The sequence below is a fragment of the Hemiscyllium ocellatum genome, chromosome 44 (assembly GCF_020745735.1).
Source record: "Hemiscyllium ocellatum isolate sHemOce1 chromosome 44, sHemOce1.pat.X.cur, whole genome shotgun sequence".
Taxonomy (NCBI): Eukaryota; Metazoa; Chordata; class Chondrichthyes; order Orectolobiformes; family Hemiscylliidae; genus Hemiscyllium; species Hemiscyllium ocellatum.
In genome coordinates this window covers 9779302-9799879 of record NC_083444.1, presented here as the reverse complement: position 1 = coordinate 9799879, position 20578 = coordinate 9779302, and the positions used below count along the sequence as shown (strand labels likewise).

Sequence of the window (20578 nt, the reverse complement as noted above, 5' to 3'; positions counted from 1 at the left end):
GAAGCGCAACCCACCCATACCCCTAACCTAACACTACGGGCAATTTAGCATGGCCAATTCACCTGACCCGCACATCTTTGGACTGTGGGAGGAAACCGGAGCACCCGGAGGAAACCCACGCAGGCACGGGGAGAACGTGCAAACTCCACACAGTCAGTCGCCTGAGGCGGGAATTGAACCCAGGTCCCTGGCGCTGTGAGGCAGCAGTGCTAACCACTGTGCCACCGTGCCGCCCTTTTTACAAGAAAAAAAAGGAAAAAAAACAAAAAACGCAGAACAAATATTGTGTAACATTTTAATAAGTTAGAATCCCACCCTCACTTCTGAAAAAAAACATTTTAAATCCAAATTACACAGTCTTTTCCCCTCAAAGCCCTACCCCATTCTTTATTTACTTAAATATAAATAACAGCGATGAGCAAGAACCCCACCCCTTCTCTCTCTCTCTCTCTCTTTTTAAATAAAGTGTCCGAGGCACGGTTTTATTTTGGTTGACCAGGTGAGATGGTCAGTTAGAGTTCAGAGTCTGTGCCCATCAGGGCTTTCTGTTTTTAAAGGGAGCAGGGGATGTCTGGTGGGGCCTGTCATAGGTCAGTGCAGGTGACTGGAGTTAGGCCATGGATCAGGAGTGTAGGCCCCAAGTCTTCGGTCAGGATAGCCAGCTGCTCCAGGTAGCGCTGGGAGTGGGTGGTTTCAGCAGGAGGCCTGGGCAGGTAGAGGAACCGGACGGCCGTGTGGAAACCCTGGTCCAGGATCATACGGTTGACCGCCTGCAGGTATCCATCGGAGACATGGTCGGCTGAGGCCTGCCCGCTAGGCCCCACCTCCTCCCAGGTGACGATCTTGATGGTGGCCTTGATGCGCAGCTGGTCCAGGAGCCGGCGCAGCTTCTCCTCCTTCCGGACCCAGCTGCCGTCGCCAGGCTCGATGCACAGGAAGATCCGCAGGCGTGCGGCCTTCCAGGAGGCCACCATGGTCAGGACGCAGGCCATCTGCAGCAGGAAGAGGCTGCACACGTCCACGTAGTCAGTGCTGTCGGGCCTCAGGAGGTTCAGAGGCCACACGTCAATGGACACCCTCTCCGGCCGGGTCTTGGACAGCAGCAGACCCTTCCGGTCCATGGTAAAGAAACCCCGCGCCAGGCACACGTTCTTCTGCATCTTGAGCGCGTCGGAGATGATCGCGACGTACTCCTGCTCAGACAGGTTCTTGGGGGTCTCACCGTCCCGCACGGGGGGGAAGTGGGCCTGCAGCGAGGCAAGGTCCACACCGAAGTGGTCGTTGTTGTCTCTGGCGTCCTTGAAGGCCGGGTCATGCAGGAAGTAGTCATCAGGAACGGAGTGGTCATAGAATCCAAGGACCAACGTGTTAGGCTTCATCCCACCTGAGAGACAAAACAGAATCATGTGTCAGCTCCTCACCCCTGATGACAACAGGTAGACAGTCCACAAACAGGCCCTTTGGCCCAAACAGTCCATGCTTCCCCAACTTTATGCCCAATCCACTTGTTTTTGGCTCATATCCCTCAAATCTTCCCTATCCACAATGGACCTGCCTTTCAAATATTGTCATTACACTCACCCCGAACACTTCCTCTGGCAGAGTCAGAGCCAGTCACACAGCACGGAAGCAGACCCTTCAGCCCAACCCGTCCATGCCGACCAGATATCCTAACCTAATCTAACCACGTTTGCCAGCATCTGGCCCATATCCCTCCAAACCCTTCCTATTCATATACCCATCCAAATGCCTTTTAAATGTTGCAATTGTACTTGCCTTCAACCACATCCTCTGGCAGCTCATTCCATACATGTACCACTCTGTGTGAAAAAGTTGCCCCTTATGTCCCTTTTATATCTTTCCCCTCTCACCCTAAACCTATACCCTCTAGTTCTGGACTCCCCCACCCCAGGGAAAAAGACTTTGTCTATTTAACCTATCTATGTGACTCATGATTTTATAAGCATCTGAGGTGACCCCTCAGCCTCCGACGCTCCAGGGAATATAGCCCCAACCTGTTCAGCCTCTCCCTATAGCTCAAACCCTGGCAACATCCTTGTAAAATCTTTTCTGAACCCTTTCAAGTTCCACAACAACTTTCCGATAGGAGGGAGAACAGAATTGCACCCAGTGTTCCAACAGTAGCTTCAATATCTTTTACATAATCCCCCAGCTCCTATGCACTGACCAATAAAGGAAAGTGTACCAAACTCCTTCACTATCCTGTCTGCGCGGGACTCTGCTTTCAAGGAGTCAAGTGTCTAACTCTGAGCTCGCTGTACAAAAACAGGAAGGAGACCGCTCTGATCAATGTCAGTCTCAATTACAAATGGGGGTTTCCATTGATGTTAGGAATGAGGACTCCCTGTTCTTACACCCCTCCACTGCCAGCGTTTGTAATTCTCTCCCCCTTCACAGGGGTGGGGAAGCAGTGAAAACTGGGCTGTTAGATATATCCGAAGCTAAAAACGTTGATCGACGACGTAGTGAGACAGTGAGACAGTGAGACAGTGAGACAGTGAGACAGTGAGACAGTGAGACAGTGAGACAGTGAGACAGTGAGACAGTGAGACAGTGAGACAGTGAGACAGTGAGACAGTGAGACAGTGAGACAGTGAGACAGTGAGACAGTGAGACAGTGAGACAGTGAGACAGTGAGACAGTGAGACAGTGAGACAGTGAGACAGTGAGACAGTGAGACAGTGAGACAGTGAGACAGTGAGACAGTGAGACAGTGAGACAGTGAGACAGTGAGACAGTGAGACAGTGAGACAGTGAGACAGTGAGACAGTGAGACAGTGAGACAGTGAGACAGTGAGACAGTGAGACAGTGATGCAAATCACAGCATGATGGGAGGCCATTCTGCCCGACGTGCCAGCACTGGATTTGAGCAATTGCTGAAGGCAAAAGGATGGCTTTGGTTGGGGGTGGGGCGAGAAAGAAAAGAGACTAGAACAATGGGCAACAGTTTAAAATGAAGGGGACACTCCATTGAAGAGAGAGATGAGGAGGGTTGTTGAATATTAAAGGGAATGGGGGTGGGGGGGAGCAGGGTTTAATTCAATTGAGCAGATGTTTCAAACTTTGGGCGGAAGGGGATTGAAGGCACAATCTTATTGATTAGAATGGGGCTGAATGGCCTCCTGTTTATACAGTCATCCAGCAAGGAAACAGACCCTTCGGCCCAACCAGTCTATGCCGACCATAGTCCCAGAGGGCTAGCCCCACCTGCCTGCTCCTGGTCCATATCCCTCCGAACATTTCGGAAACTTATCCAAAATGTCTTAATCGCTGTAACTACACCCACATTCACCACTTATGTATGGAATGATCTTCCAGAGGAAATGCGTCAAATAAACCACTTGTATTTTTAAAAAAAAAACTCTCCTCACCTTGAAAATACACCCCCTGGTTTTGAAATCTCTCACCCAGGAGAGGGGAGAAAGGCAACTATCTATACCCTTCATGATTTTTATAAACCTCCATTAGGTCACCCCTCAGCCTCAGATGCTCCTGTGTAAAAAAAACCCTAGTATCCCGGTAAATCCCTTTCTCATCCCTCTCCAGTTTAATAATGTCCTTCCTGTAACAGGGTGACCAACACTGGACACAATTCTCCAAAAAAAGTCTTTCAAGAGGATCCCAACATTCCCTCTCCCATGGAGCTTCTCAAAGCTGGATTGCCAGATCTCTCGCCGCACCCCACCCTGGACGAGTTGACCTCTTACCTAGCCCGGTGATACGGAGGAGATGCTGCACACCCTGGCGCACTGTCGGGGACAGAGTCAGATCGACAAATGCCTTGACGTTCAACTTGTCCACGAGACTCAGCCAGAAGTTGTACTGGGGCTGGATGGGATCCATGGGAAGAGAGTCTGGAAGAGGGAATAGGGACTCAGTTCAGACACTCACTATTCAAAGACACGACAAACAAAAAAGCATGTCCTTCACAAGACAAACACCCAAAAAGCTCCTGTATTTTAAACTAGCAAAGGAAGGCTTGCGCTGTTGCAACATTCCTATTCTAGTCAGCGTGGCCCAGGCTCATACACCACGGTCTGTGGCTCATTTCGCAAATGGTGGAATTTAAATCCAATTCGTAAATCCCAGAAATACTCAAGGGTCGGTCATCGATACAAAGCCCCTCAAATCAGGGGCTAATACCCCTTTAAAAGGAGTTGGGTGAAGGGGGTAACGAAGAGGAAATCAACTGTGCTTACCGAGTCCAGCCTACACGTGACTCCATGCACACCAGAAATGATCAAGCAAGCAGCCCATTAGAGGGGCAACTAGGGACGGCCACGACAATGATATCCCAGGAAATAAAACCTCTCCGAGCAGGGGAGAAACAGGTCTGAATTCCACGGCACAGTTGTGAAACGTGGTTTAAAAAAAAAATAAATTTTAAGAGCCACAGACCGCAAGAGGTGAGATTCCTGGTCAGCCGTGCAAAAGAAAAATAAAGAAAAGTTGCCTCTGCAGCTGAATTGCAGCTTTAGGGAGTTGGGTCGCACAAGGCGATTACAAAAGGGAAATAGAAAGAGGGGGTACCAGATAATCTTTTTAAAAATGTTCATTTATTTCCTCTACCCCCAGGGTAGGACTGGGTACCTCATCTGCACTCCCCTGGGTTGGCACAGTTGGCATCCACATGTAGCCAATCTAGAACGTTACACCCGTCACCAAAACTATAGTCATCACGAGACACCATAATCAAACCGGTCCTATAACATTTTGATAGCAACCTCTCGATTTTGTTGGAGCTGAAGGGGGGCGGGGGGCTTTTCATTTCAAGTTTTGTTTAAAACTAAAATGAAACTGTCGGGTGAGGGCCTGCCCCCAAGGCCCAGAACCCCTCATGGCCCAGGCCTCAGCAAGGGCCCCAAATCAGTGACAGAAACCTGAAAATAAAGCAATACTGTTTTATTGGCCACATTTTTGTTCTCCACCCCCTCCCTCCCTGCCAACATTTGGCTCATTGATGGCTTTGCTTGATACGTCATCTGGCCAGGCAACCCAAGAGAAGCTCGGTTTCGGCAACTAGTCATAAAAATGTTGCCGATAGTCACTCCGTACCGACCTCCGACTGGAAGCAATGCGTCATCTTACCAAGGTCCCCGATTTGCACGTGGCCCAACACGAACAGCCCCCCTTTCTTCAGGTCGTTGATGAAGGTTATGAGCTGGGCGCTGGTCCGTGGATTGGCCACCATCAGCAGGATCTGAGGCCTCCAGAACTTGACGTGCTCTTTCCGGACATCCAGCAGCAACAAATACTTCCTCACCTGGAAACGGGAATAAAGACAACCTGACCCGTGATGTGCCGGCTTCCAGGCCTCAGGCCTGTAGGTCACCGCGTCACATTCCGCACGCAGGATTAGTTGCGGCCTGTAATCTAGGCCGACGCCCTCTGGGCTCTACCATGACGACCGCCTGCTCTGACCGAAGAGTCACCTTTTCAGTTGAGATGCTAAAACAGAGGGCCCCCCCACAACCCGAGGCTGAGCAAGATCCTGTGTTGACCCCAAATTCCACTGACCCCAGTATTCTGGGGTCAACGTTCAGTGGAGGGGAGAAGCTAGCAGGGTGTTACCTTCCCTCCCCCATCTCTCTCACCCCCCCCCCCTCAAAAAAAAAAGTGATGTTACCATTACTAGTAACCATCAGGAGAACTCAGTGGGTTCCAATCCCACTGGCAGGAAGACAAATTCAACCTGGAATCCAGAATCAAAGCTATTCTGGGCAGCAGTGGTTAGCACTGCTGCCTCACAGCACCAGAGATCTGGGTTCAATTCCTGCCTCAGGCGACTGACTGTGTGGAGTTTGCACATTCTCTCCGTGTCTGCGTGGGTTTCCTCCGGGTGCTCCGGTTTCTTCCCACAGTCCAAAGATGTGCATATTAAGTGAATTGACCATGCTAAATTGCCCGTAGTGTTGTTAGGTGAAGGGGTAAATGTAGGGGTATGGGTGGGTTACGCTTTGGCAGGTTGGTGTATACTTGTTGGGCCGAAGGGCCTGTTTCCACACTAAGTAATCTAATCTATTGGTGGCTACAGTAACCATCACTAACCCTCACCAGTCATTGGGTGACTCCAGACCCAGAGCAAAGTGGCCAATTCTCAAATGCTCCCTTGCAAATCAGGATCTAGCAAGCCAACGTAGCTCAAGGGGGCCGATAGCAGATTTCCGCCCACCCCACACAAAAAATGCTCACCTGGTGGAAGATGAGAGCCTGGCTGATGTAGCCCCAACTGCTGGTCGGAGATCGGTAGTGGATCACCACCAGGAGGGCGAGCATGAGGACAATTCCGCACGAGGCGTAGGCTGGATTGATCAGGAACATCATCACGAGGCAGCTGATGATGCCCAGCAGGCACGTGTGCCAACTGAACAGCTGGAAGGTCGGCCTGAGTGAGGGGAGACACCACCATTACAAACCCCTCACAAACAACACTTCCCCATTTGGAGGGCCGAGGGGGCCATTTTACACTGCATCCCTCCTACAGTTCACCCCACATCCCCTCAAAAGGGAAACTTCAACGGTTTCTCCAAAAGACACAGTCTCTGGAACTATCGCCCGTGGAACATTTTATACTAAAAGAGTCCATCCATTCTTTTGAGTCAGAAACAGACCCTTCGGCCCAATTAGTCCATGCTGACCATAATCCCAAACTAAACTAGTCCCAGCTGCCTGCTCCTGGCCCATAACCCTCCAAACCTTTCCTATTCATGGAAATATCTAAAATGTCCTTTAAGTGTTGTAACTATACCAGCATCCATTACTTTGACAGGAAGTTAACTCTATGCACAAACCACTAAATAAATTCTCCTCTCACCTTAAAATTATACCCAGTCTTGAAATCCCCCACCCTAGGGAAAAGACATCTACTATTTACCTTCTCTCTAACCCTCATGATTTTATAAGTCTCTAAGGTCACCCCTCGGCCTCCTTCCCTCCAGGAGATAAAGTCCCAGCCTCTGAGAACTCTAATCCTCTATTCCCAGCAACATCCTGGTACATCTCTCCTGAACCCTCTCCAGCTTAATAAGATCCTTCCTATAAACAGGGTGACCAGAATTGCACACAGTATTTCAGAAGAGGCCTCACAGCGGCCTCCTTCTGGACAGAGTGGTGCTGGAAGAGCACAGCAGTTCAGGCAGCATCCGAGGAGCAGTAAAATCACAATGTCCTGTACAACCTCAGCAATACGTCCCAACTCCTACACTCAAAAGGTCCGAGCTATGAAGGCACGTGTGCTAAATGCCTTCTTAACCTGCCTGTGTACATAGGAAGCAAACTTCAAACGAATTAACCCCCCCTCACAGTCTGTTCTGCCACACTACCTGGGGGGCCCCACCATTAATTGTATAAATCAAGACATCTTTGTAATATCAGATAACCTCCTTCAATGTCAACTCTACCAATCTTGGTCTCACCCGCAAATCTACTAACTATACCTCCTATACTCTCATTCAGTTTGTTTATATAAATGACAAACAAAAATAGACTATCAATCCTGTGGAACACTACTGGTCACAGGCCTCCTATCCAAGAAAACCAACCCTCCCATCACTCTTCAGTTGAAGTTCGTATCAAATGGGCAAGCTCATCCCGAACCATCGTGATCCAATCCAAGTCAGGAATCTCCGGTTAAAACTGAGTTGGGAGTGGGGGTTGAAGGGTGAAGAGTGCGGGAGCCAGGATGGCAACCATAATTGGTTTATCAGAGGGGCCGAGTGGCCTGCTTCACATGGCCTGGGGAAATCACACATCCCTCATTCATCTACACACCCTCTTCTCCCGTTTCCGCCATGTCACCGCAGTAACACCTGCCGGTTATATCTAAACGCAGCGAGCTCCTGCCCCTATTGGGAGGGGGTGGGCATTACCTGAAGTTGGGGGCAGACGCCCATTCCAGGGCCAGGCAAGCGAGATCAACAGCAGCATAGGCCATCAGGAAGAAGATGGTGACTACCCCAGCGATGGTGTTCAACTTGCCGGCAAACAGCACACACTGACGGGGAAGGTGGGAGGGGAAAATAAATAGAAATGGGGCGAGATGGGAGACAAAAAATTAAGTTTAAAAAATGGAGCATGGGTTCACTTTGTTGTTAGAGAAATCTTCCCCCAAGAGGCGATGGCCCTAGTGGTACTAATCACTGGAATGTTAACCCAGACACAGGATTAGAGTGGTGCTGGAAAAGCACAGAAGGAAGTCAGGCAGCAAAGGAGCAGGGAAAAAAACATTTTGGCCAAAAGCATAATTCCTGAAGGAAGTTTGCCCGAAACATCAATTTTTCCTGCTCTTCAGATGCTGCCTGACCTGATGCGCTTTTCCAGCACCACACTAATCTGGTCTCTGATCTGCAGTCCTCACTTTTACCTTGTTAACCCAAAGAAAGGTCCTGGGGACCTGGAAGATGGTGGGATTGGAATTCAAAAATCTGAAGTGAGCATAAATCCACTGTCAGAAAACCCTGGTCTGGACCCTTCAGGGAATGGTAACTGTTGTCCTGACCCAGTCAGGCCTACTCACAACTCCAGACCCACAGCAAAGGGGTTGACTCTTAACCACCGCCTGGGGTGATTAGGGATGGGTGATAAATACTGGGCCTAGCCAGCGATGGACACATCCAGTGAGTGAATAAAGGAATCAACCCCACATACCCCCTCCACTCCAAATTCCCCTGGGGGTGAGAGTGTTCACAGGATTGAGGGAACACCTCAAATCAAAGAGCTCCCCTCAACCAAATCCATCTCCTAATTCAGGAGAGGGAGGCCATTGGCAGAGAGACTGTGTTGACACACCAGGCCGCTATGACGGAGCCGCAGGGCCTAACACTTTCTTTCACACCTTGAGGACACCCCAACTTGGAGGACAATGTCTTCAAGTTAACACCAGTCTGTCGGCACTTCCCATTGTGGACCAGGGTTGGGGTTATGGAGTAGGCCTTCATCATCTTAGGACAAATGCTTAAGAAAAAAAAAACCACACACATCCCCCCCAACAGCAGGTAAGGAAAGGGGAGGATTAGTCAAGGGATCCACACAAAATGCCGAGGGGGAGTGACGGTGCTGTCTGGTCGGCAGAGGCTGAAGCAAGGGTCGGGAGGTTAGATCGAGGCCTACGTGGAGAAGGTCAGGAGAAACCACTCCAACTGGTGGGAAAAAAACAAAGAGGGGTCAGATTTCCAACAAAACAAATATGGAGACAGAAGCAAACAATGGCCCTCAGACACAGCGAGTGGGATTAGGGTCTGGAATATTCCACCAAGACAATGCGCCAATGGAGGTCGCCATGGGAACACAGACAAAACTAACATTAACTAAGCCAGGCAGGAGGGAAGAGAGATGACAGCCCAGGGTAGGGTGGGTGGACAGAGTGGTCCCACAGAGTTCTAAAAACAGGTGAACACTTCATTACCGAGGTGGTACTGTTCCTACCTGAACCATTAACCAGGTGTAGAGCACTGCGACCCAGGGGTTTCCTGTCTTGGATGTCTTCTTTGCAGGGGCCAATATTATACCTGTATTACCAAACCAAACCAAACCGGTTAGCAGCTGGAATTCTGCAACCCTCTGAGGCACTGTCTCCTGTGGAGGCCGCTCTAACCCAGGGTCAATCCTAACCCCTGCCCCCACAGATCCACCCCGTGGGGTCATCACACACCACCAGCTCATTATCCCAAGATAGCGGTATTCCTGGCCTGTTCCACTGCTGATGGCCCTGGGAGGGTTCCAAGCCAGCCCTCTGACAGATATGGAGAATGGTTCCTACCTCAACCAACTCTCCAAATGGTGGAGAGCAACACAAGGTTGTAGAGTCATACAGCACAAACAGATCCTTCGGTCAAACCCGCCCATGCTGACCAGATATCCTAACCTAACCTAATCCCACCTACCAGCACCCAGCCCATATCCCTCCAAACCCTTCCTCATCCAGATGGCTTTTAAGTGTTGCAACTGTACCAGCCTCCACCACTTCCTCTTGCAGCTCATTCCATACACGTACCACCCTCTGCGTGACAAAGTTGCCCCGTAGGTCACTTTAGGGGAAAAAAGGTTTACAAGGACGTTGCAAGGTATGGAGGATTTGAGCTAGGGAGAGGCTGGGCCTGTTTTCCCTGGAGCATCAGAGGCTGAGGGGTGACCTTATAGAGGTTTTATAAAATCATGAGGGTCATGGATAAGATAAATAGACAGTCTTTTCCTTGGGGTGGGGAAAGAGTCCAGAACGAGAGGGGGCATAGGTTTAGGGTGAGAGGGGAAAGATATATAAAAAAAGACTAAGGGGCAACCTTTTCACGCAGAGGGTGGTACGTGTATGGAATGAGCTGCCAGAGGATGTGGTGGAGGCTGGTACAATTGCAGCATTTAAGAGGCATTTGGATGGGTATATGAATAGGAAGGGTTTGGAGGGATATGGGCCAGGTGCTGGCAGGTGGGACTAGATTAGGTTGGGATATCTGGTAGGCATGGACAGGTTGGACCAAAGGGTCTGTTTCCGTGCTGTACACCTATGACTAATCACCCCTCAACTTAAACTACACCCCCTCGTGCTGGCCATCACCATCGGAGGTGAAAGGCTCTCATTGTCCACTCTAAACCATCTGGTTATTGTACATGTCTCTAAGTCACCTCTCAACTCTCTAACAAAAACAGCCTCGAGTCCCTCCAGGCCAGGCACGCAGAGTTGGAGGGTCAGAAGCACAGCAGCCACACTTTTTAAACTGACTGGCGTCGCAGGCACGAGTGGCCTCTTGGTAGTTCCTTGGAGGTATTGGTGCCAGCACAGAGGGGGGTCAGGTATGTTTGGCACCGATCATTTGGCCCCACCATTTTGACGCTGAGCTGTTTAGGCGCCAATTCAGAAATTTAAAAATAGTTTTGTTTGGTTTAGATTACTTACAGTATGGAAACAGGCCCTTCGACCCAACAAGAGCAACCCCCCCCCCAGACCCATTCCCCTACATTTACCCCTTCACCTAACACTACGGGCAATTTAGCATGGCCAATTCACCTGACTTGCACATCTTTGGATTGTGGGAGGAAACCCACACAGACTGTGCAAACTCCACACGGTGGCCTGAGGCAGGAATTGAACCTGGGTCTCTGGCGCTGTGAGGCAACAGTGCTAACCACTGTGCCATTGCGCCACTCCCTAGTTAAAAAGGGAGGATGACAATGACACGATGTAATTTTCTCAACTAGCAAGAGTTGATAGTCAAAGCTGTAATGACCCGCTGTAGATTCAAATCTCGTTTGGTAATCATTTTCTCATTTAACAATTGTTATAATCATCTACTGCCTTGATGATACTTAAGCCCTTCTGTTTTCATATTGGAAAGCTGTAATACAATTGTCTTTCTATTTTCTTGTACAGCCCATACCAGAAATGATTGAAAACATTCTAAGCAAGGGAGACAAACCAAAATTTTCACACGATGGTTATCTATATGTATTGGCACCAAAGTAGCTCAGCGCCAAAAGTAATGAATGGCACCAAATAGCCCCATTCCAGCACAGAGGGGGCCCAGGGTTACACCGCTGCCTTTTACCAGCGGCTGGGTAACTCACCGAAAAGGTCATCGCAGGCCAGGGCATGGAGAATCCGTGAGGCACCAATCAGGGTACTCATCGAAGCAGACAGCGATGCCGCGTACACACCGATAACCACAAACGGGGGCCAGACATTGATCTGACGGAAAAACACGTAATCTCCTTTCAGCAGCATCCTGACGCAGCGGGGGGAGTGGGAGAAGAGGCAAAAGGGGGGGGGGGGGGGGGCAAGAATGAAAGAGGATTAGTTACATAACCCATGGTCGCGTTAAAAAAAGTTAACCCCCTCAAATCCTTGCCCATGCGCTCTCCAGCTTTCTGTAGAGTGCCAGCAAACCATTTGGCCCAACCAGTCCACACCAACTCTGAAGACTCACGCTCCCCCCCCCCCCCTTCCCCATGACCGACCCTAACCTGCACACCCCTAGACATTACGGGACAATTTAGCATGGCCAATCTACCCTGACCTGCACACCTTTGGACTGTGGGAGGAAACTGGAGCACCTGGAGGAAACCCACACAGACACTGGGAGAATGTGCAAACTCCATACAGACAGACACCCGAGGATGGGATCAAACTCAAGTCCCTGGTGCTGTGAGGCAGCAGTGCTAACCACTGTGCCTCCTCCTTGATTGACCCCCCCATGATACAAACAAGATTTTACTCAAATCTTCTCAAAAGAGTTCCAATTTCACCATATCCAGAGCTGCTCCTCATCCCTAAATCCAAACTCTTCCACACTGAACCAACGTTCTGCTTCTAAGATTTCAAACATACTAGTTTAACACAACATTTGCTGGGGGGGGCTGGGGGGGGGGGGGGGGAAAAGAGATGGTTCAGCTTCCTACTGGCTACAGGAGGCACTGCTTTGGTTCCTGTATCATTCGGATAGGGGTCTGGGAACAAAGAGCTACACCACCTACAAAGGGCATGACCTCTACCATTGAGAAGGGCGAGAGTAGGCATAGGGGAACACCACCCCTCCCCAGAGATGGAAATGCATCAGCCATTCCTCCAGGATCACTGGGTCCGAATCATGTAACACCCTCCCTAACGGTGGCGTGATGGGGGCCCCCCCATGGCACACGGGACTGCAGTGGTTCAAGATGGCGGCTCAGCTCCACCTTCTCAGAGGGCAGCCTAACCAGCAATGCCCAAAGGTTGGCCATTTTTTCCCCCTCCCATCCTCCATCACGTCACTGGCAAAGCATGATGGGAATCTCCACCTTCCAGTCCCCATCTCCTTGCTCTTCAAACTTGCCCCGCCTCACATTCCAGCGGTCCATGACAGCCCCATGACATCCTCCTCGTGTGCTGCCCCCCCCCAGTTTGGCACACATTCTCCCAAGGGACCTCCCACAGAAGGCCCAGGATGGGCTTGACTGGGACTCACCTGTCGCAGGTAAAGCTCACGAGGAAGCAGAGCAGCAGGTAGACCAGGAAGGTGTAGATGACAGCGATGACCGTGCCTTTGGGAATCGCGTAGCTCGGGTTTTTCAAGTCTCCTGGAATGAGAAACGGCCATCAGCAGAACTCCCCGGGCCGTGGTCCACCATGTTTAACCCCACTAAGCGCGTGCACAGCCCCTATCGGTTTCTCAAACAGATATTGATGTTGCTGGCTGGGCCAACATTTACTGCCTGTCCCCAACTGCCCAGAGGTTTTGTTGGGGATCTAACTCACAATTGGACAGTTCTATAGGGTGCAAGGGTATCCCCAGTAATGGGGGAAACCAGGGGGTGTGGTCGCAGGTTTGGAAGGTGCTGTCCAATGAGGGGGCAAAACACAGCAGGGACACTATCGCAGAACATAAAGGGACATTTGGGACAGAGGTGAAGAGAAATTTCTTCAAACAATACATTTGCCCTGGTTCTAGAATTGGGCCGATTGAGCCTCAGTCATACAGTGTGTTTGAGATAGGTCTAGAGTTCCAGACATCAGGAGGAGATATAAAGGCTGACAGCAGGCCGAATGGCCTACATCCGTCCCTCTTTAAGAGAGTGGGAAAATGGATGATTAATCACGATCTGAGTGAATCGCAGAACAAGGTCAGGGGGCCGAATGGCCTATTCCAGTTGGTGCACCCAGTTTTTGCCACACAAGGAGACGTGATATTATTGCTGGACTGTTAATCCAAAAACTCAGCTAATGTTCTGGGGACCCTGGTTCAAATCCCATCATGGCATTTGAATTCAATTTCAAGAATAAAATCTGAAATTAGAAAAAGTGTCAAATGATGACCATGAATCCATTGCTGATGGTTGGAAAAACCCATCTGGTTCACTGTGTCCCTTAGGGAAGGAAACCGCTATCCTTACCTGTTTGGGCCTACATGTGACTCCAGACCCACCTTAATGCAGTTGACTCTTAAACTGCCCTCTGGGCAATTAGGGATGGGCAAGAACTGCTGGGCCCAGCCAGCAATCACCTCATCCCATGAAATAATTTTAAAAAGGAAACACTAGGATAGTAATAGTCAGTCAGTAAGTCCGTCCGTCCTCATCACAAGGATGTTGCAGGACCTGAAACAAATAAAACTGGTAATGACTTATCCAAAGATCTGGGAGGCATGGTGGCTCAGTGGTTAGCACTGCTGCCTCAGTGCCAGGGACCCGGGTTCCACTCAACCCTGTGTGGAGCTTACATTCTCCCAGTGTCCGTATGGGTTCCCCTGGGTGCTCCGGTTTCCTCCCACAGTCCAAAGATGTGCAGGCCAGGGTGGTGTGACTGTGCTAAATTGCCCCATATAGTGTTCAGGGGCATGTAGGTTAGGTGCATTAGTCAGAGTAAATCTGGGGTGAGAGAGTAATGGGGAAATGGGTCTGCTTGGTTTACTCTTCGGAGGGTCAGTGTGGACTTGTTGAGGCCTATCTTATGGTGCAGCCTGGGAGTGGATTATCTCAGTGTCCCAGTTTCGTGGGCTAGGTGGGAGGAAGAGAGCAATGTGCTGGGAAGGGGTGGAAAGGGAATGAAATGGTGTAAGTAGGGATTCTATGGAAAAAAAAAGGGTGAGTTTTGATTGGCACATTTACCGAGATACAGTGAAAAACAATCATTGTTTTACATGCTATCCAGGTAAAAATCACATGTTATGCATGTACAAGGGTAATGGAACATAATGCAGAATAGAGTGTTAGAGCTACAGAGAAAGTGCAGGAAAACAGCAACTCTAATGAGAGGTCCATTAGAAGTGTAATAACAGGGGGAAGCAGTAGTTCTTGAATCCGTTGGTCAGTGTTTTGCATAATGCAGATAATAAAAAGCTGGTCTGGAGGTGGTTCAACTGATGTAAACAAAAAAAGTCAAATATTTTAGTTTAGATTTATTAGCAGGTAAAAAATGAGGTCTGCAGATGCTGGAGATCAGAGCTGAAAATGTGTTGCTGGTTAAAGCACAGCAGGTTAGGCAGCATCCAAGGAACAGGAAATTCGACGTTTCGGGCATAAACCCTTCATTCCTGATGAAGGGCTTATGCCCGAAACGTCGAATTTCCTGTTCCTTGGATGCTGCCTAACCTGCTGCGCTTTAACCAGCAACACATTTTCAGCTAGATTTATTAGCACTCAAATTCACCCTAGTTGGTGTGCTGGGATTCGAACACTCTCCCACCCACACCCCTTCTCAGAGAGTGAATCCTGAATTTTTGTTCAAATGCCAGTATCTGTACGTGGCCTGTCCCACAGCAGGGGGTAGGTATTGGTCCTGGGATGGGGAGGGCGGGGGGGGGATTAAACAGAGAGCATTACCAGACATGTTAGAACCAGCCATGATACCGGTACAACCATTAAACATGACAGCAAACACTGTCGCAAAGGTCATCATGTATCTGGTGGTGTAATCCACAGAATAATCATCTGGAAAAACAAGAAAAAAAAACATTACTCCAGAGATACACACACCATCTCATTCCCTTTCCACCCCTTCCCAATGTGTTCTTGCCCCCCTTCCCCTGCCCACTAAACTGGGACACATTAGATAATTTACTCCCAGGCTGCACCATAAGGTAGGCCTCAAACACCTTCTCCCAGGCCTGGAGGAGGGGAGAGGAACAAAATCACCTGGTTACCATTTAGAAAGTTGGGGTTGGTTGTTACAACACACAAGAGAGAATTGTACGAGAGCGAGAGCGAGAGCGAGAGATTTAATTCCTGGAAGGAGTTAATGGACACTAGGTGACAGTAGGAAAGGCTGATGCTTGGAGTGGTGTAGGGGGTGACTAATTTTGTATACACTGGTAGATAAAAATCACAAGAGATCCAAAACCGGTCAAGTCTTCGTCCACACCACTAATGAGAATGTATATTTACTCTTAAATACAACTGATGTCTCTCATGACTCTGGTATAGTGTAACTGGCAATTAAATACTGGCTCTTCAAAGATAATCTTCACTGCTCCTACATGTGGAGGTCCTTCCCCACCTCGCTAACACCACAAGGAGCACAAGTGGCACCAAACGGACCCAAGATATTCCAGGGGAGTTGGAGAGCTTAAATAAAACCAGGCGCTTCGGTGCCAACCAGATGATATCCTAAAATCATCTAGCCCCATTTTCCAGCACCTGGCCCATATCCCTCTAACCCCTTGTTCACATACCCATCCAGATGCCTTTTAATGCTGTCATTGTACCAGCCTCCACCACTTCCTCTGGCACCTCTTTCCATACACGTACCACCCTCTGCGTGAAAAAGTTGCCCCTTAGGTCCCTTTTAAGTTAGCCACCTCCCCTCCCACCCACCACTTTAAACCTGACTACCATGTATCCTGTAAAGACGACAAGACAAGGAGGAGAGTTGGGCCAATGAGACTGTGGACGATCAGATAATCCTCAACTCCCGTTTTCCTCCCTTTTCCCTCACTCCCCCTCCTGAGATAAAAAGTATCACAGCCTTGAATATTCTCAATGACTGCAGTAAAGAAATCTACAGATTTACTTCCCTTAAGGGAGATCTACACAACCTTTATCTCAGAAGGATGACCCTCTGGTCCCAGACTCTTGGGGGGTGGGGGGGGGGGGGGGGGGAAGAAAAAAAAAAATGGGGAACAAGTGCTCTGACAAGTCTCCTGTGAATCCTAAGCGATCGCTCACTTTCCTCAACTGCAATGTAGTACAAGTCCAACTCATTCAACCGCTCCTCATAACAATCCCTCCATACCAGAGATTAAACTAATGAACCTTCTCTGGCCTGCCTCCATTGCCAGTATATAATTGGGTCAGCTCAGTGGTTAGCACCACTGCCTCTCAGCGTTGGGGACCCGGGTTTGATCCTACCCTCAGGAGTTTGCACATTCTCCCGTGTGCCTGCGTGGGTTTCCTCCCGCACTCCAAAGGCGTGCAGGTTAGGGTGGATTGGCTATGCTAAATTACCCATAGTGTCCAGGGATGTGCAGGTTAGGGTGGATTGGCTGTGCTAAATTGTCCCATAGTGTCCAGGTTAGGTGGGTCAGCCACAGCAGATACAGGGTTACAGGGATAAAAGGTGGCTTCCACACTCTAAGTTTCTGCAATTTCCATTAGTTAGAAGAGACTTCTTTCTTCCCATGATTACAAGATGGGGTGGAGCTTAACAATCTACAGCATTAACCCTTTCAGATTCCTATTGAAGGATGCTGTGAAACCTGAAAGGGCTCAGAAAAGATTTACAAGGATGTAGCCAGGGTCAGAGGTTTTAGCTATAGGGAGAAGTTGAACAGGCTGGGGCTGTTTTCCATGGAGATTTGGAGGCTATGGGGTGACCTTAGGAGGTTTATAAAATCATGAGGGACATGGATAGGGTAAATAGACAAAGTATTTTCCCTGGGGTCAGAGTCTAGATCTAGAGGGCATAGGTTTAGGGCGAGAGGGGAAGGTATAAAACAGACCTAAGGGGAACTTTCATAGAGGGTGGTATGTGTTTGGAACGGGCTGTCAGGAAGTGATGGAGGCTGGTACAATTACAGCACTTAAAAGGCATCTGGATTGGGTCGATGGATAGGAAGGAGTTAGAGGGATATGAGCCAAATGCTGGCAAGTGGAAGGAGGAGGTTAGGATACCTGGACGAGTTGGACTGAAGGGTCTGTTGCCGTGCTGTACATCTCTACGACTATGACCACAATCTCACGCGACAGCGGGTACGAGAACCCGAGCAGACTTACCCCAGAGGTTCTCCTGCAGCGTGGCCATACTGAAGCCGGTGTAGTTGGAGTAGATGGACTGGCTCTCGTTGCCCACCTGCCTCACAATGACCACAGTCTTGGGGCTCACCACGAAGAAGCTGACCACGATGGTGAGCAGGACAACGTGGACCACCAGAAAAATCAGGAAGCTGGTCTTGGCATAGATCTGAGCTCCGACCAGACACACCAGGAGACAGAGCAGCAGGATGCTGGAGGCATACAGGACATCGTACAGGTAGTTCTGTGGGAGCACGTGAATGCCCCTGGACTGGGTATCTGCTGGACCAGGGTCAGGGAGGGGGTGGTAAGACAAGGGGAGGGGGCAAGTGGTTATTTAGGAACTGAGCAAAAGAAACAAGCCCACCAACACATCCCTGCCAACATTCAGTGAAAAATAGCACTACATTCATACCACATACTGCTTCACCACCATTGGCTACTGTTCCATAAGACATAGGAATAGAAGTAAGGCCATTTGGCCCATCGAGTCCATGCCACCATTCAATCATGGCTGATGGGCATTTCAACGCCACTTAATTGTGAGGGGGTGAATGATACAAGATGGAGGCCAATCAGTCCATCTGCACCCATACTGGCCCACCCCCCCCATCCAGTCCCACTAAACCATCACTGTGCTCAGCAGCCTCAAGACTTTCCCCTCCTGGGGAGGAATGGACACAGACACAGATGTTCCTGCATTCAACTAGATAGTGACAGATCAAGTATTCTCTTACCAGAAAGAAAAATGGATCAGCCATTTGACTGAAATTTCTAAAAAGGTATTTGTCTGTATTCTCCAATATGGCCAATCACCAGGTTTTATAATTGCCCCATCCTTTGGAGTTCCTCACAGAAAACAGTTCATCAGTTGTCAATCCTTTACACCATCGGGCACTCTCGCCTTCATTGTTCAGATCATAGAGAATAGGAATTGGGACTTGCACAGGGAACTGGTGAAGGGAAGGGTCTCCTGGAGCACCGTGCCCAGTCCTGGTCACCCTGTTATTAAACTGGAGCTCAGAAGATTTACTAGAATGTTGCTGGAAATGAAGGGTTTGATGTACGGGGGAGAGGCTGAGATTTTCCTCTCTGGAGCGTAGGAGATCGAGGGGTAATCTTTTAGAGGTTTACAAGGTCACAAGGGACATGGAGAAGGTAAATAGTGAAGATTTTTGCCCCAGGGTGGGTGAGTTCAAGACCAGAGAAATGGTTTGAAAGGGGACTTGAGGGACAGCTATTTTTAAAATAAAGTGGAGCGTCTGTGCAATGACCTTCCAGAGGAAGTGGAGGACGCTGGGACAGTTATGACATTTAAAAGACATTTGGATAAGTACATGAATAGCAAAAAAGGGATAGAGGGATACAGGATAAAAAGGCAAACGGGACTGGTCTAGTTTGGGATTACGGTCAGCACTGATGCGTTGGACTGATGGATCTGTTTCCGTGCTGTATGACTCTATACCTAACACCTCCAAGGACCAGCGCTCTGAAAGGGCTCATTATTTCAAATAAACCTGTTGGACTATAACCCTGTTGGAAGTCAGATGATACCTTCAGCTAAAGCAATCAATCAGATCACCCAGTCAACTTTTGCCACTAGGACCAACCCTAGTCTAGGAGGAGTAGGCCACTCAGCCCCTCAAAGCTGCTTTGCTACCATGGAGAGCAGTATCCCCCTTTTCCCACCTACCCCCTGCAGGGCAGACCATCGCCATCAGGGGGAGCAAGAGTCCACATTGCTTCCTTTAATATTAGAGACACTGGCACAAAAGGAGGCGACGTAGAGGTCAGAGATGCATCAGGACCAAAATGCAAGAATACCAGCTTGAGAAAGGAAACAGAAACTTAGTTTTTGTTGGTGTCTATTCCTCCACCCTCCTGCAAAAATACCTTGGCAATATGGCAACACGGTGGCTCAGTGGTTAGCGCTACAGGGATCCAGGTTCGATTCCAGCCTTGGGCAATTGTCTGTGTGAAGTTTGCACATTCTCCCAGTGTCTGTGTGGGTTTCCTCCGCGTGCTCCAGTTTCCTCCCACAGTCCAAAGATGCACAGCTCAGGTGAATTGGCCATAGGTGCATTAGTCAGGGGGTAAATACAGGTTAGGGGAATGGGTCAGTGTGGGTTACTCGGAGGGTCAGTGTTGAGTCGAAAGGCCTGTTTCCACACTGTAGGGAATCTAATCTTTTTAAAAAAAAAAACACCCATAATCTCCTCCACCTGGAGAGAAAGTAAATCTCAAAATTCTTGTTTCCAAAGAACTAGGTTTATTTTGTGGAAGCTACAAATTACAAAGAGGTTACGAAAAACTGGGACAAAAAAGATTTCCCAGCCCCCGCACCCCTACATCACCTGGTGGAAATCAAACAAACGTGTGCATTTGCATAGCAACCTCCAAAAGCATCATCCCTTCAACATGCTGAGGGACTAAGGTTCTATATGGTGTTGCCACTCTGGTCTGATTTGTGAATTCCACCCCCCCAGTTCCATGTTTTTAAGTGCTCCCCTGTTTGGAAATCTTCGGTTATTTTTGACACCCCAACCCAAGACCCTGTCACATGTGCACATTTGTTGATTTGCTCCAAAAAAGTTAGATTTTGGTCATTTTTCAGCATCGTCACCAGTGACAGAACTCATTCCTGAATCACAGACGAGTCATGCACCATAACCAAGCAAGACATGTCAAAAAAAAAGGTCTAGGGATAGCCCAGGTTAAAAAACGGTGCTTTTTCCTGAAGGCACTGACTAGGCTTTCCAGACCAAAACATACAGTAGCACCACTGGTTGTAAATATAGGAAACCTGGCAACCCGACAAGGGCAGAGCAAAATCCCACAAACAGCAGCATGGTGGATAGGGGTTTC

At 49.1% G+C, this 20578-nt stretch overlaps 1 protein-coding gene across 8 annotated transcripts in view; it reads right to left on the bottom strand.

Moving 5' to 3' along the window:
• Positions 1 to 321: 321 nt before the first annotated feature.
• Positions 322 to 20578, bottom strand: part of slc12a9 (solute carrier family 12 member 9) — a 39205-nt gene continuing 18948 nt past the window's right edge. For 3 of the 8 annotated variants that reach the window (XM_060854545.1, XM_060854543.1, XM_060854547.1), the window contains 10 exons: positions 17696 to 17979; positions 15308 to 15415; positions 12955 to 13066; positions 11579 to 11736; positions 9446 to 9528; positions 7891 to 8015; positions 6215 to 6407; positions 5111 to 5285; positions 3730 to 3876; positions 322 to 1384 (listed from right to left, as the gene is read on the bottom strand). In XM_060854545.1, the coding sequence (XP_060710528.1) occupies positions 585 to 1384; positions 3730 to 3876; positions 5111 to 5285; positions 6215 to 6407; positions 7891 to 8015; positions 9446 to 9528; positions 11579 to 11736; positions 12955 to 13066; positions 15308 to 15415; positions 17696 to 17979 (2185 nt within the window). In that variant the 3' untranslated portion in view covers positions 322 to 584. Of the gene's footprint in view, positions 1385 to 3729; positions 3877 to 5110; positions 5286 to 6214; positions 6408 to 7890; positions 8016 to 9445; positions 9529 to 11578; positions 11737 to 12954; positions 13067 to 15307; positions 15416 to 17695; positions 17996 to 19319; positions 19330 to 19406; positions 19410 to 20578 lie in introns of all 8 variants that reach the window. The other 5 variants (XM_060854541.1, XM_060854548.1, XM_060854546.1 and 2 more) reach the window with 4 other exon arrangements.